At 37.9% G+C, this 14575-nt stretch overlaps 1 protein-coding gene across 1 annotated transcript in view; it reads left to right on the top strand.

Moving 5' to 3' along the window:
- UST (uronyl 2-sulfotransferase) overlaps nt 1-14575 on the top strand; it is a 142778-nt gene that overhangs the window by 75047 nt on the left and 53156 nt on the right. The window contains exons 3-4 of the mRNA XM_072995538.2: nt 4168-4323; nt 8170-8249. Of these exons, the coding sequence (XP_072851639.2) occupies nt 4168-4323; nt 8170-8249 (236 nt within the window). The remainder of the gene's footprint in view (nt 1-4167; nt 4324-8169; nt 8250-14575) is intronic.

The raw sequence follows: 14575 nt of genomic DNA, 5'->3' as shown, positions 1-14575 counted from the left end.
TTATCTCTTGGCTCCCTACTTTAGCATTCCAGTCCCCTAGAATGAGAAGAACATCTTTCTTTGGTGTCAGTTCTAGAAAGTGTTGTAAATCTTCATAGAATTGTTCAATTTCAGTCTCCTCAGCAATGCTGGTTGGTGCATAAACGTGGATTATTGTGATGTTGAAAGGTCTGCCTTGGATTCGTATTGACATCATTCTATCATTTTTGAGATTGTATCCCATTACAGCTTTTCCCACTCTTTTGTTGACTATGAGGGCTACTCCATTCCTTCTACGGGATTCTTGCCCACAATAGTAGATATGATAATCATCTGAGCTGAATTCGCCCATTCCTGTCCATTTTAGTTCACTGATGCCCAGGATGTCGATGTTCATTCTTGCCATCTCCTGTTTGACCACCTCCAGCTTCCCAACGTTCATAGATCTTACATTCCAGGTTCCTATGCAGTATTTTTCTTTGCAGCATTGGATTTTCCTTTCACTTCCAGGCACGTCCACAGCTGAGCGTCCTTTCGGCTTTGGCCCAACCACTTCATTAGCTCTGGAGCTACTTGTACTTGTCCTCCACTCTTCCTCAGTAGCATGTTAGACGCCTTCCGACCTGAGGGGCCCATCTTCCAGCGTCATATCTTTTATCCTTTTGTTTCTGATCATGGGGCGTTCTTGGCAAAGATACTGGAGTGGCATTGCCATTTCCTACTCCAGGTGGATTGCGTTTAGTCGGAACTCTCCACTATGTCCTGTCCGTCTTGGGTGTCCCTGCACGGCATAGCCCATAGCTTCTCTGAGTTACTCAAGCCCCTTCGCCACGACAAGGCAGCAATCCATGAAGGAGATTTAGGAAGATAGAGCTATCCATTGTCTAAAGAAGGAACTTCTAGTTCATTTGATGGCCATTTTTGGTCTTCCTCCCTGGAGTGAAACAACTGCTGTCCCATACAAAACAATTCAAGATTTTAATGTAGCTCTGTTTCAGCAATAGTATCTACCATCATCACTTCCTGCCATATCCTCCTGAGTTGTCGACCATGAAAAATCCTGGGATTGCTCAGAACCATCCCCAACTGCCCTTTTGTGCTTTGCTTCAATCTGTTCTTTCTTATGTGTGGTATATGCACCTAATTAGAATGCAGTCCTAATATTTTCCATAGGAAATTCCATTTATTCCTGAGTAATATCTTGCATATTTTAAAGTGCTTTAAAATGGGTGACATTAAACACATTCATCCACATAGTAACTGACGTTACACATATTCATCCACATATATTTTTGACTTCACACAGATGAAATATTAAGTCTAATCATATATACAAATACAGTGAGTCTGTTCAGCTGTAATGATTAAACCAAGTACTTGGAAAATATACTTTGTGTCAAAGATTTCCACTGATTTTAAATAAATGCCAGTAAACAGATTGTGCTCATTAAAGATGATTGTGGCAAATTATAATAGAAAGTATATTTTGATGTTATGATACAAGGATGTCATGGTTCAGTATTTCAGTATTTGACCTGAAAAGGGGACTTAACAAATTCAAAAGCTAGCTTACAGCTTTGTTGTTCTTTATTTTGTATTCCTGCATTGAGCAAAGGTTGGCAGCCTTATAGGGTCCTTCTAGCTCCATTATTCTACGATCCTACTTGGCTACACTATGCCTTGACTGCATGTGGATGTAGCAGTAAACTTGAACACTTCCCCTTTTCCTCTCCTCTGGCACAACCATAAGATGACAAATCCTTGGGTCATTTTTTTTAATTAACCACAGTCTAACATTGTATCTAAATCCTAATGTATAATTAATCTAAAATACAGTTTGTTGAAACAAACTGGTTTCCTAATCCATGGTTTGAAACTCACTTGTTTCAGTATTTGTTTCATGATTAAAATTAACCAGTTGATCTACGTTTGGATATAATCACAGGCTGCAATGGGAGAGTGGGGAGCATATGAGATTGAGGCTTTCTGTATGATTCATCATTACATCTGAACATGCACACTGTGTATATGCTTGGATTTAATATTTCATCTGTGTGAAGTCCAGTACATATATTAATCTGTTTAACGTCAGTTGAATTGCAGTTGAGTTGACACATGGTAAAGCTAATGCTGTTGAGACCTAGCTACTCAACTGTTTTTTATTTTTATATAAGGTTGTATTGTTTATATTTTACCAGTAGTAGTTAGAAAACAGTAAATATAATTAAATTATTTGGAAGTCAATGATTTAAGATAAAATGTGGAAAATACTGCAAGCAGCAGAGATAATAAATGAAAGAGAATAGTGAGAAAGAGATATCTGCTTCCTGGTGCAGAGAAAATGGATCTGTAACATTTTTTTCACATGCATATCTTTATAATTGTCACATGGCTGGAGCATTCTTCAGGACTTTGTGAAAGCCACAGCTTGTTTTCCTGCTGTTCACATGACTGATATGCTTTGATCTTATAAGGAAGGAAAGCAAAACATAAATTCCACAAAATGCATTATGAAATTTAGTATTTACTATGAAATTTGAATTTTCCAGGCAAAACTGTTGAGAAAATCATGGTTTTGTTCTACAATCCATAATGTAACCTTCTTTCTGTATATTGTCCTTTTATGGAACTTCACTTTTTCTACCATGAAATAATAATAACCTTGATGGGTCATCAAGTCTGGCTGCTGTCAAGGAGGCACAGTGGGGAATCAAACTCCCAACTTCCGACTATGTAATCAGATGCCTCAGCCACTGAGCTATCCAGCAGTTCAAGATATATTTTCCATTATAATACACCACCACCATCTTTTAAGATACAGGGTTTATTGACTGGAATTTATTTAAAGTCAGTGGAAATCTTTGATATAGGTTATATTTGATATAGAGAGTACTTAAAATATGCAGGATATTACTCATGGATAACTTATATTTCCTGTGGCTAGTAACAAAGGTGTAATGCAGATTCTATTAGATGACTTTCATTGTCAGAAGGTGAACAATCATTCAGAATCTTAAAAATTAAATTGGCAAGTAAATGAAAGCTGGAATTTCCCAAAGGCCAATGTTTTGTCCAACACTCCCCCCCCCCAAAAAAATTCTCACTTGTCCTAGAGGGTAAATTAATGTGATTTTAAAATAATATGTACATGAGGAAGGTGTTTTGTTGATGAAGATTGCACACAGTGGAAAACACTTTATTTGTCTTTTCTGACAGTATTTTAATAGAATTAAATAGGGATGATCTGGTTTACTCATGTTTAAATATCCCAGTTGTTGAGAGCTCAGTGCGTCAATTTTATTTCACCAAAAAGCATTCTGTTTGAATGAGTTTCAGACTGACTGAGCCTTTGCTCAAAAATGTCAAGGCATTATGTGATGACCCACTTACCCAGGTATAACATGCATGTGTGGTCAAGCTTCTGTATGTTTCTTATTTCAACACTCTGTTTATCCCCCCAGGAACCTGACTTATTTACCATTCATTTAATTCCTAGCTGAAAAGATGCAAGTTGAGACAATAGTATAGTAAGCCTTTAATCAAGGTAGCAGTGGGTCAGTAATTCTTTCTAGCTAGCTATTAGCCAAGTCATAGTGTTCTACTTCACAAAACTTTTAAATCTGAATATTTTGTTGCATTTGAACATGGACTTTAGGCTTATGTACTGATATTGAAGCACATCGTTCCTATTTTGGTATCGTGCTATGTAACAGCCAGACAGTGGAAGGGAAGAGGGTGTTTGGAAACTTTCCCTGCAGTTGAATCCGTGATTAATTGAATCCTATTGTTAGTGCACTTGACAGAGAGAGAAAAATCAAAACAGTCTTGTGGTACATTAAGACTAACAGACTTAGTGTGACGTCTGCTTTTTTAAAGTGAACTGGAATCTTTTTCTAAATAATTCTATTAACCTTATAGTGCCACAAGACTCTTTCCATTTTGGGTTATAATGACATGATATACCAGTAGCTCTTCTCTGGATTTTTTTTTTTGGGGGGGGGGAGTATTTCTGGGTTCTGAAGTCTTTGAACTTTTCTACTTTGGATATCAGAAAAACATTTTTGAAGATGCAATTGATTTTGTAATACTCAGCTTCTGAACCATGGCCAACTTACTTTGTGAATGTAAAGATTTTCCAGTGGGAAGGCTGATGGGTTTATATTTTCTTTTCTTTTTTCTAAAAAAAAGGTACTTCCATTCCCTAGCCAAGTGGTGTACAACAGAGTTGGAAAATGCGGGAGTCGAACTGTGGTTTTGCTGTTAAGAATTCTTTCTGAGAGGCATGGGTTCAACTTGGTTACATCAGACATTCATAACAAAACTAGACTTACTAAGAATGAACAGGTAAGTTTATTTGTATCCTTCTGTATGTGTTAATCTTTGAATGTTCAATGAATTAAAACAACCATTCTCAACATTTTATTTTTATTAAAACTTTACAGAGACACCAATTCTCTTGAAAAATTGACACTTAATCTGGAAAACGTAGTTCTGTGTATTATTATTATTATTATTTTTTGGTCAGATCTCTACTTTGTATGTGTATATTCGCAACCCTGAAATGGACTGTGAAATTTTCCATTAAAAGATGCTGACATTGAAATCTTATATAACTAGCAATCATCCAAATATTTAAAAAGACACTGACATGCAACAACAGTCTGGAATTTAGAATCCCTAGGATCAAAGTAGACATACTGAAGAGACTGCATCTATGACTCAGTTAGGCTGAGGCATTAAGTGGGATTCTGGAGAGAGCTATTTGTAAAAGAGTTGAGCAGGAACTCTGAATGGGCAGAAACTTTCATTATGCAGTAGCCGGTTTATTGCACACACAGAGAAGGGAGTATATGTTTTTTTTACATTTATAAGGAGAAATATGCCTCTTTGCCTTCCTTCAGAAGGAAGGAGATGTCACATACATGTTGCAACCTACAATCAAAAGACCAACAGGTGCTTCTGGGAACCTACAAACTTTGAGTATAACTTTGCAGGGGTCGTGTGTGTCAAGCATAAAATACTCCAATTAATTTCCCATTCATTCCATAGCAGTTGATGACAGCAACATACCATCAAGTTAATTCTGACTTACAGCAGCCCTTTTCAGTGTTTGCTAGGTAGAGAATACTTAGAAGTAGTTTATCATTCTCTACTTCTGGGGACATCCTGGGATTGTGCAGCTTCCTCAGGGCCACGTAGACTGGCTTGCCTTCCAGGAGGCACAGTGGGGAATTGAACTCACAATCTTTGGCTCCGTAGCCAGATAGCAAGCTCAGGGAGCTATCCAGCCAGCTTTATGACATATACATAGCAATACCTATGCTGCTATTTATTTATCTTATCATGCTGAAAACATTCAGTTACATGCTGAGTCAATATAATATGTATTTTTTTACTTCCACCTAAAAAAGAAATTATATATTATTTGGATAAAACTGGAGTGTATTTGTAGTCTTCATTAACCTTCCTCCCATCCCCTTATGGCCCATTGCTCTGCGCCACCATGTGGCAATTTTGGGAAAACACAATTTCATGTCATATTAAACTATTTTGTGTTTCCTTAGCATGAGATGTGAGGAGAAAGGATATAAAAAGCTTAGAATAGGCTACAATCCTAAATACACTTATGGGAAAACAAGCCCCACTGAACAGTGAACCTCTTTCTGAGTACTCATGCAGGATTGTGGTGTCCATGCATTAGTAGACTTTACTTTTGTAGTGTGAAAATAAAAATCTGTGCCGGATGTATGAAGAGAGATGTAAAATTTCTGAAAATTTCCATTTTTTCCAGAAAAAAAATCAGGGGGAATTCTTTTTGGAAAAAAAAATGAACATTTCAGAAATTTTACATCTCTAGGTATGAAAAGTTGTGCTCTTCAAATGTTTTGGTCTACATTTCCACAATCCCTTACCATTAACCATGCAAGTTAGGGATTCTTGGAGTTGAAGTCCCAAATATGTGGAGGGCTGACAGTTCCCTGTTCCTGATCTAATTCAGAGCAAAGGTGCACACCTTGTGGCCATGAACATGCTATTGGCCAGCACCTGTAGTCATCTTTCACCTTTAGCTATGCAGGCTAGGTTCAGTAAGAACTGCAGTTGAACACAAATTGCCCACCTTTAATTTGAAAATACATAGAGTTGCAGCATCTTGAAGCAGCTACACAGCAGCATGTGGAGTGCTTTTATCAAAAACAGTACTCTGCTTGTTATACAACTTTAGCAAAGCCCTGTAGTTGGCTTTCACACTGACATATCCAACGCACTAGGCTTAATAAAACTATTGCTCTCCCATAAACACATATTGTTAACTTTCCTATAATATATAGAAATAATAAAATAAATAGGCTTCAGAGAACCAAAGGAACTATCTATAGGCAGGGTGATGTTATTTATTTATTTATTTATTCATTTATTCATTTCCTTCCTTCCTTCCTTCATGTATGTCCCACTTTTCTACCAGTTCAGAGATTAAAGTTGGCATACAACAGCTAAAAATGTGTATGTTTAAAACTACAATGAAGATATTAATATTAAAATGAAATTAAATCTAAACAATACTAAAGTCGTAAGTTAAAAATTAAATTGAAACGTGTGATAATAATATGCTGCATCAGCTACTAAAAGCTCCAGTCTTCCAGTTGTAAAAGGAAGGTTTTCACCTGCTGGCAGAAGGATTTAAAAAAGGGGCCACTCTAACCACATGTAAGACAGAATTCCATAGACTGAGAGCAGCTGTCAAAAATTGCTTGGCAGTCTCTTCATGAAAGCAGTGCACAAAAGCTAAGTACTGTACATAGTGACTTACGTTTTAATTATCTATTTCTAAATGTATCCAAACTTGAATAGCCTTTTAAGCTGGTTTAATTATAATTGCCTGGACACCTACTTGCAAACAAGTCTCTTTGAATTTAATTTGCTTCTCAGGAAACACATATACAGTAATACCTCTCTCTCTTTTTAAATCAGCTGTTAATTGTTTCATAGAATCATAGAACCACTGAGTTGGAAAAGGCCTATAAGGCCATCAAGTCCAGTCTCCTGCTCAATATAAGAATCAAAATGAAAGCATATTTGACAGATGGTTGTTCAATTTTCTTTTGAATTTCCATTTTGTGTGTTTATGTATATTGCCTACTGGGACAAATTGGTATATAGCTGCACTCACTAACTGTGGTTTCCATTTAAAGGCATGGTAAATAGTCTAGTTTCCCCTCAACAATCTGTAGTTCTTATATAGTGATTAGAATAATCTGAGGAGAGCAGAAGTCAGGAAATCGGAGCTGCAAATATGCCTGGAATTCTTTTGCAGGCATCCCACTTAAGGCTTTCAGGAGCCTGATGTATTACAGATACATAATTCCAAAAGCTACAGGGCACTGCTAAGACTTACAATGCACACTTTTTAAAACCCCGTGATCTTGCATAATGAAACATTAAAAATGCAAAATTAAAACCATTCTGGTTTGACAGAATGACTTAAAGCCAAATGTCTTAAAATAGGAGGAGAGGACTTGAAGAAACTAAAGTGAGAACTCAGACAATATCTGAGAAGTGACAACTTCTTGTTTTAATTGGATTGTTTTAATTGATGTTGGACACGACCTGGAGACTCTTGCAGAGTGTGGGTGGTGTACAAGTCAAATAGATAAATAAATAAATAAACATCTTCGGAAACGTATTTGTTTTATTTGCACATACACTGATTAGGGCTATGTAATTAAAGCTATTGTACCTCACCTATTTTCAGCTGAAGTAATGAAACTCTAAATTAGTAAAATACAGCAAGTGTCATCTTTTTGACTGATGTTTTTCTCTTTTTTTGTACATATTCAAATATAGTGGTTGAATGTGAAGGTTTGCAACTCTCTTTAATTGATATTAGCATCAATCCCCAACCCAAGTGTGCAAAGTACGAGAAAATCACCTCTATTTCTTTGCAATATATACATATACACTCTCTGTGTGTGTGTGTGTGTGTGTGTGTGTGTGTGTGTGTGTGTGTGTTTTCCCTACCAATCCACGGACAAATATGCTTTGCTGCACCATTTTCTCTTCAATATATATTCCTCCCCAGTACTCTTGGTGGATAATGGATAATGCTAGGTATAATTGATCAGTTTGTAGCTGAAACAAATCTTTCTTTTCAATTTTTCCTTTTAAAGGTTTCTATGTTTTTGTTTTTTTTAGATGGAGTTGATTAAAAATATAAGCACTGCTGAACAACCCTATTTATTCACTAGACATGTTCATTTCCTCAATTTCTCAAGGTAAGGAAGTTCACTTCAAGTGGTTTATATAGTATGTTGAACTTAATAAGTAGTCGATTTATTGAATCTGTTCATTTTGAGTTGGCTATCACAATATGGGTGCACAAACAGATCTTGTGTTAGTTATATTTCTCCTCTGTGCTGACTGAACAATAGTAACATGGGAGTGACTCATTTGTTTATATATTGCATGATCTGGTACATCCTGCGGGCATACACCCACATATGCATACTGTAGCAGCACAGGATTGCACCATAAGGAAGTGAGGCAGCTGGAAAGGTGTTATGCAGGGATTTACAATCCTTGTCGTACATGGATGAAGGAGAACATAAGAAGAGCCCTGCTGGATCAGGCCAAGGGCCCATCTAGTCCAGCTTCCTGTATCTCACAGTGGCCCCACCAGATGCCTCTGGGAGCACACAGGACAACTAGATACCTGTCTCTTGATTTTGTTGGAGTTCTTTTTTTGAAGTACCTTCCTTTTAAGACTGGAGATTATACATCCCCATGGCTTGTAACCTGTGATGGACATTTCCTCCAGAAATCTGTCCGATCCCCTTTTAAAGGCATCTAGCCCAGATGCCATCACCACATCCTGTGGCAAGGAGTTCCACAGACTAACAACATTCTGGGTGAAGAAATATTTTCTTTTGTCTGTTCTCAGTCTTCCAACAGTCAGTTGGAGTGGATGTCCCCTGTTCTTCACAGTCCCTTCTGGTCTTCACCAACCGGAAAAGTTTCGTGTCATCTGCAAACTTGGCCACCTCACTGCTTATCCCTGTCTCCAGGTCATTTATGAAGAGGTTGAAAAGCACCGGTCCCAGGATAGATCCCTGGGGTACACTGCTCTTCACCTCTCTCCATTGTGAAAATTGTCTATTGACACCTATTTTCTGTTTTCCGGTTCTCAAACCAATTCTCATAAGAGGACCTGCCCCTGAATGTGGAGTTTTCTCAGCAGCCTTTGATGAGGGACTGTGTCAAATGCAAAATCCAGATAAACAATATCCACTGGTTCACCCGCACCTACATGCCTGTTGACCTTTTCAAAGAATTCTAAAAGGTTTGTGAGGCAAGGCTCACCCTTACAGATTTTCCCTCAACAAGGCTTGTTCTTCTGTGTGTTTTAAAATTTTATCTTGGTTGAGGCTTTCCACCATCTTCCGTGAAACAGCCTAACCAGCCTGTAGTTTCCCAAGTCCTCCCTCCTTCCCTTTTTAAAGATTGATGCGATGAGGTTCAGCAGAAGCATTTATTTGGATAAAACAAAAGGGTGGTTTTTTTAAGCCATACTATGTTCAGGCATGTCTTTGCAGTCGCATATATAATCTTCAAGCTTTCTCATAGTCATCATTTGAGTTTATAAATTGTCTAGCACAGAACTATATTGTATTAAGTAAAAATTATTTCTGCCAGAATTTCATTTGATTTTTATTTTCCTCTGCAAGTATAATTTAATATTGTAAAGTATTCACTGCTAACATTTTCTACTTCAGATACAATCTCTAGGAGGTTTCAGATAATAATCAGTGCTAAATATAACACAGTATTATGTTGGTTTTTTAAAGCAAATGAGAAGCAAGTCAGTGGTGGGAGCCTATAGACTTACACAAAATGGCATTTAAGGCTTGTGCAAGGGTATCTAGCAGTGGCCAGATGTGTGTGTCCTAAGGAGTGTAAGGGATTGTTCTCCTCTAAGACAAAATCTTAATTGTTGTTAAGCAGGAAAACCATGCCATCTATCAAATATGATATAAAACCAAACTATATCAGTTTAAATTCTATACAATACAACCCAAAATCAGCAAATAAATTTTACGGTTGTTCTTGTTCTTCGTAATCCATTTTCATCCAATCCTACTTTTTGACTGCGGAAGTCTGTGACCTTTCAAACAGGACTGTTTTAATTATTTTCCAGTAGATCAAGGGTGAAGTCTTGCAGTCCAGAAATTTTGGACCCCAGCTTCCAGAATTCCGAACTTGTATAGCTGATAGTAAAGGATTATGGGAGTTCTAGTCCAAAGAATCTGAAGCGCCAAAAGCTCCCAACCCATAATTTTGGTTGTTTAATATATGTGATTTCCCAGTTCAAAAATCTATATTAGATTAGCATTTCATTTACTGCCTTCCTACATTCTGATGTTCCAGTATTGTTTTTGAACTGTTCTTTGGTTTATTCATGTGAGTGCAAGCATTAGGACTGAAGTTACTTTAAATAGTCCTTTTTGTTTGGGAAAATGAAGCATTAATAGAAAGTTAATTAAAACAGAAAAGTTATCCATTTTGCTTTTTAACATTGAATGATTAATGTGATCATCTGTGGATATGGCATTGTACATTGCAGTGCAAAAGAATATAAACAAAAGAGGCCACAGATGTTATGACATCAATTTTGACTACAGAAAGTAAAAGGGGAAAGGAGATGCAAGAGTAAGAAGCAGAGAGAGGAAGGAAGATTGGTGGAGAACTCAAATTCATCAAGCAAATGAATTGTTATTTCTTAATGGAAAATTCCTCAAGTGTGGGGGAAACCTAAATATGACTCAGCAGCAGATGTTCCTAAGAAACCTTCAGCAGTTCAATTCTGAATTGTACTTGAATCCTTCCAGCTAACAGTAGTGGAATTGTTCTATATGAGAATGATATTTCTAGGTCTCAAGTAATCTTGGTAGCTTTTATTCACAACATAAAAACTCCACAGTTAGATAAAAAGCTCTGAAACCTCTAACACCAGCTTTTTACAGAAGGTACTTTCTTGAATAATTGAACACAGAATAAGGAAGATTTTATAAAAGTCCAAGCATTTCAAAGTGGTGCAATAGCATCACTAGAAAAAAAGTATGTTCTTTTGTCTAATTTTTATAGTGAGATGAAAAATTTTAAAGACTGAAGAATCAGGGAAAGGCTATATAGTCCCCAAAAACAATACACACAGAGGAACAGATGATACCTTTATTGGACCCCTAAAGAAATAAAACAAAAACACAAGCTTTCAATGATGATTCATCTTCTTCAGGCTGTGCACCAAGTTCTTTTGGGTGGTTCCAAAATGATATACTTTTATTAAAGCATATCAGTGAAAGACTGAGACTTGTGAATGAGAAGTGTTTGTGAAATTACTGGAATAAGAAAAATGAAATGGAAAATATTTTTATGGAATGGGGGTAAGGCATTTCACCCCCTCAATTTTACTGTTCTTGATTATGGGCCTGTGCTGAGCTAGACAATAAAATTAACTGAACCATCAGAGTGCATTTAGGTAGGCTATAGCATACATACAGTTAAGCTTTAGAAATATGACAGGATGCTACATTCTAGTTCTCAACTTCTCCATCTGCTGAAAGTTCACCAAAAGTTGTTTGGTACCTGGGGTGGGGTAGGGTAGAAGGAATACAATAAATACTTTTAAACTGAAGCAATTACTGTAGTTGCCATGTGATGAAAATGTAAACATGGGAAGGGTGGAGAGTCCTGCAATGCAATATTTTTGTGTCTTAGTGAAGTGATGTTATGCTTTGGAAAGATTATGAGAACTCCTGAGTTCATTGCTAATGTGAATAAAATTCTACTGTCCTTGATGCCAATGGGAGACTTGCCACTAACTGTGTTACAGCCAGAGTTCTATCCTGTTGCAGTAATTGTCCCTTCTATTAACTAACATTACACAGCAAACTCTGCATTTAACATACAGACATTTGGATATACTTTTGTGACCCTTCCTCTTCTTTTGGCCAGCAGACACTAAATAATGCCTTGTTCTTTTTAGATCTAATGCCAAGACTCCCTGAAACACACAATGCAATCCCTGAAATGAAACACAGTGGATTGTTCCCTAATCCTGTGGCATATATTTTGAGAGAGAGAGAGAGAGAGAGAGAGAGAGAGAGAGAGAGAGAGAGAGAGAGAGAGAGAGTTAAAATCCAAGCCCATTAAAAACACAGTGTAAGAAACCTGATGGTGCAAAAATAATTTACAACGTAGCAGGACAGGAGATGGGTTTTTAAAATATATATATCAAAACAAAAATATTAACCTGGGTCAGTTTGAAAATAAAAGGTCTTACATTTTCTTCTGAACATCAAAAGGGAAGGAGCCTCCAGGAAGCTGATTCCATAAAGATGGAGCCACTGCAGAGAAGGCCCTGCACGGAGGACTTTTGGGCCTCCCTTGGAATGGCCACTCAGAGGAGCCTGGTTTGGGAGAATCTGGTGGATTGGCCAGATGACATTAGGATCAGACCTGTGCCTGCACCAATGCCCAGAGGGGACAAAGGCCATCAGGAGACTTGGAGTGTGCTGCTGTCATTTTATTGATGGCATCCAGCTGTATTTTTTTCTTTCCAGAAATAGGTGAAATTATGCAGGTGCTGAATTGGTACCTGTGTATTATAATGGGTTGGATGAATTCTAGTAACCTGGATCGCAACAAGGTAAAAGTTCTGTGAATTATTGATTTCCAAGTCCAAATATTATGTAAAGAGCTTGCCTCTGATAGCGTTGTACTGCACTTGAAGGAAGAGATATATAGCTTCAGATTATTCCTGGATTCAGCTGAATCGGGGGAGGGGGTTCTAGTAGCTCAGCATGCTTTGGTCAGCTTTGGCTAGTCCACCAGCTACAGTTGTTCCTAGATAGACACTGGCCACTGGAACTTCACATCTGTACAGTATGCACTTGTGAGACCTGAGGCAAGGCTATAGAAGCGCTCGCCGGAGTGTGGTCCTCCTTTAAGATCAGGCACCAGGGAATAGACACCTGTGACTTGGAACAGGGTTTGACGAGACTGTCGGTGGCCACCCAGACAGGACTAGAAAAGGCGGGAACAAGGGTGAAGGAGCAACCATTGGTAGAGGCAGGACATGGGGATATAAAAGAGGGGTTGGGTATTAATATGGGTCGAGGATCCCTGGACAGGGAGGTGCGAAAAAGTAAGAGTGCCTCGAGAGGAGGCTGATTACAGGTGAAGAAGGGGTTTACCTCCTAAACCGTCTTATTGGGGAGAATCCGAAGCCAGGGAGTGGTGGAGACGTTTGAGGGAAGAGAGGGAAGTGGTGAAAAGGGAGGAACGGGAAAGAAGAGCATGGCGTCTGGAGGAGGCTCGCCGGACGAGGTATTTACCAGACCTTGGGACCCCTATGCAGAAGGAACCGACCTCTTCGACCATGAGAGGGGAGATGAAGAGACATTACCCCTGACTGAGGTGGACATTGACACTAAGGACCAGCATGAGACTAACCCTTTCTCTAAAGGGTCCTGGTATGATCCAAGTTACAACCCCTTTTTACAAGATTTATGGACACCCTCGTTTGACCCGTTGGTGACGAGAGAAAAGAACAATGACAAGTTTAATGTTGATACTTCTTTATTTGATGTTCCAATAAACCCTAGTTCTGTTTTTCAAAAAACTGAGCATCTTGTATTCATGTCCGATCAGCCTGAGGTTAATCTTGAACCCTCACAGCACTAAGTAGGATTGTCCTTGAAAACCACACATAAGCTTTAGCTAGTGAAGCATGGGATGGTTAGATCAATATTAGAATTTACTGTACTATTCTGGTTTTAAAGGAACTGTAGTGGCCAACAATATGACTTCTGGTTCAAGATCAAGGAAGTGGCAGTTGTGGGAGTATAATGTATAAATATAAAGGTAAAATACAACTCTGCATTTCAGAAATGGGAGTGGAATATGTATAAGATAAGAAGTATGGGGAAAGAAATCCAGCAGGTGTAGCTGTCTTCTTTCTGTTAGGAAGGATGCAGAACTCCAAAGAGATGGGAATTTTATTGATAGAGAAGTGACAGTTGAAAAATACCTTGTTTTGATAACCTGATTCTTTTGTAGTTTGTAATGAGTTAATTAAGGCATTCATAGAATGTCCTAACAGTATATAACCTGAATATCTATAAACATGAGCATCTTTTATCTAGTGCCAGACTTCACTTTTCTGCTCAGAAGGTCTGTTCAGCTTCTGTATTTCTTCTCTTGCAATTGTAAATGCCTTGTATTTGCTTCAGTAAAAGAACTCTGATAAATGCCTACATTATACTCTACAGTATTCATCTCAGTATTATCAATCACCAAAAAAAAAAAATTGCTATCAGTCCTGGGAGAGGAACCATCTGAGATAATCCAGAAAGTGTGGCTAATGGGTTTATATGCTGTATTGGGCAAGCTCCAATGGCCCCAGAGTGCCACCAGAAGAAATTCTTTGTAGATAGAAAACACTACAAGGCTTGCTTAAGTCAGAATTGACTTGCTAGCACAATATTTTAATTATTAAGAGTCAGTGGCTCTATTCAGATCTAATGGGAAGACACAGTTCTCT

This window comes from Pogona vitticeps, chromosome 1 (assembly GCF_051106095.1).
Source record: "Pogona vitticeps strain Pit_001003342236 chromosome 1, PviZW2.1, whole genome shotgun sequence".
Taxonomy (NCBI): Eukaryota; Metazoa; Chordata; class Lepidosauria; order Squamata; family Agamidae; genus Pogona; species Pogona vitticeps.
This window is presented reverse-complemented; position numbering and strand designations above follow the sequence as displayed.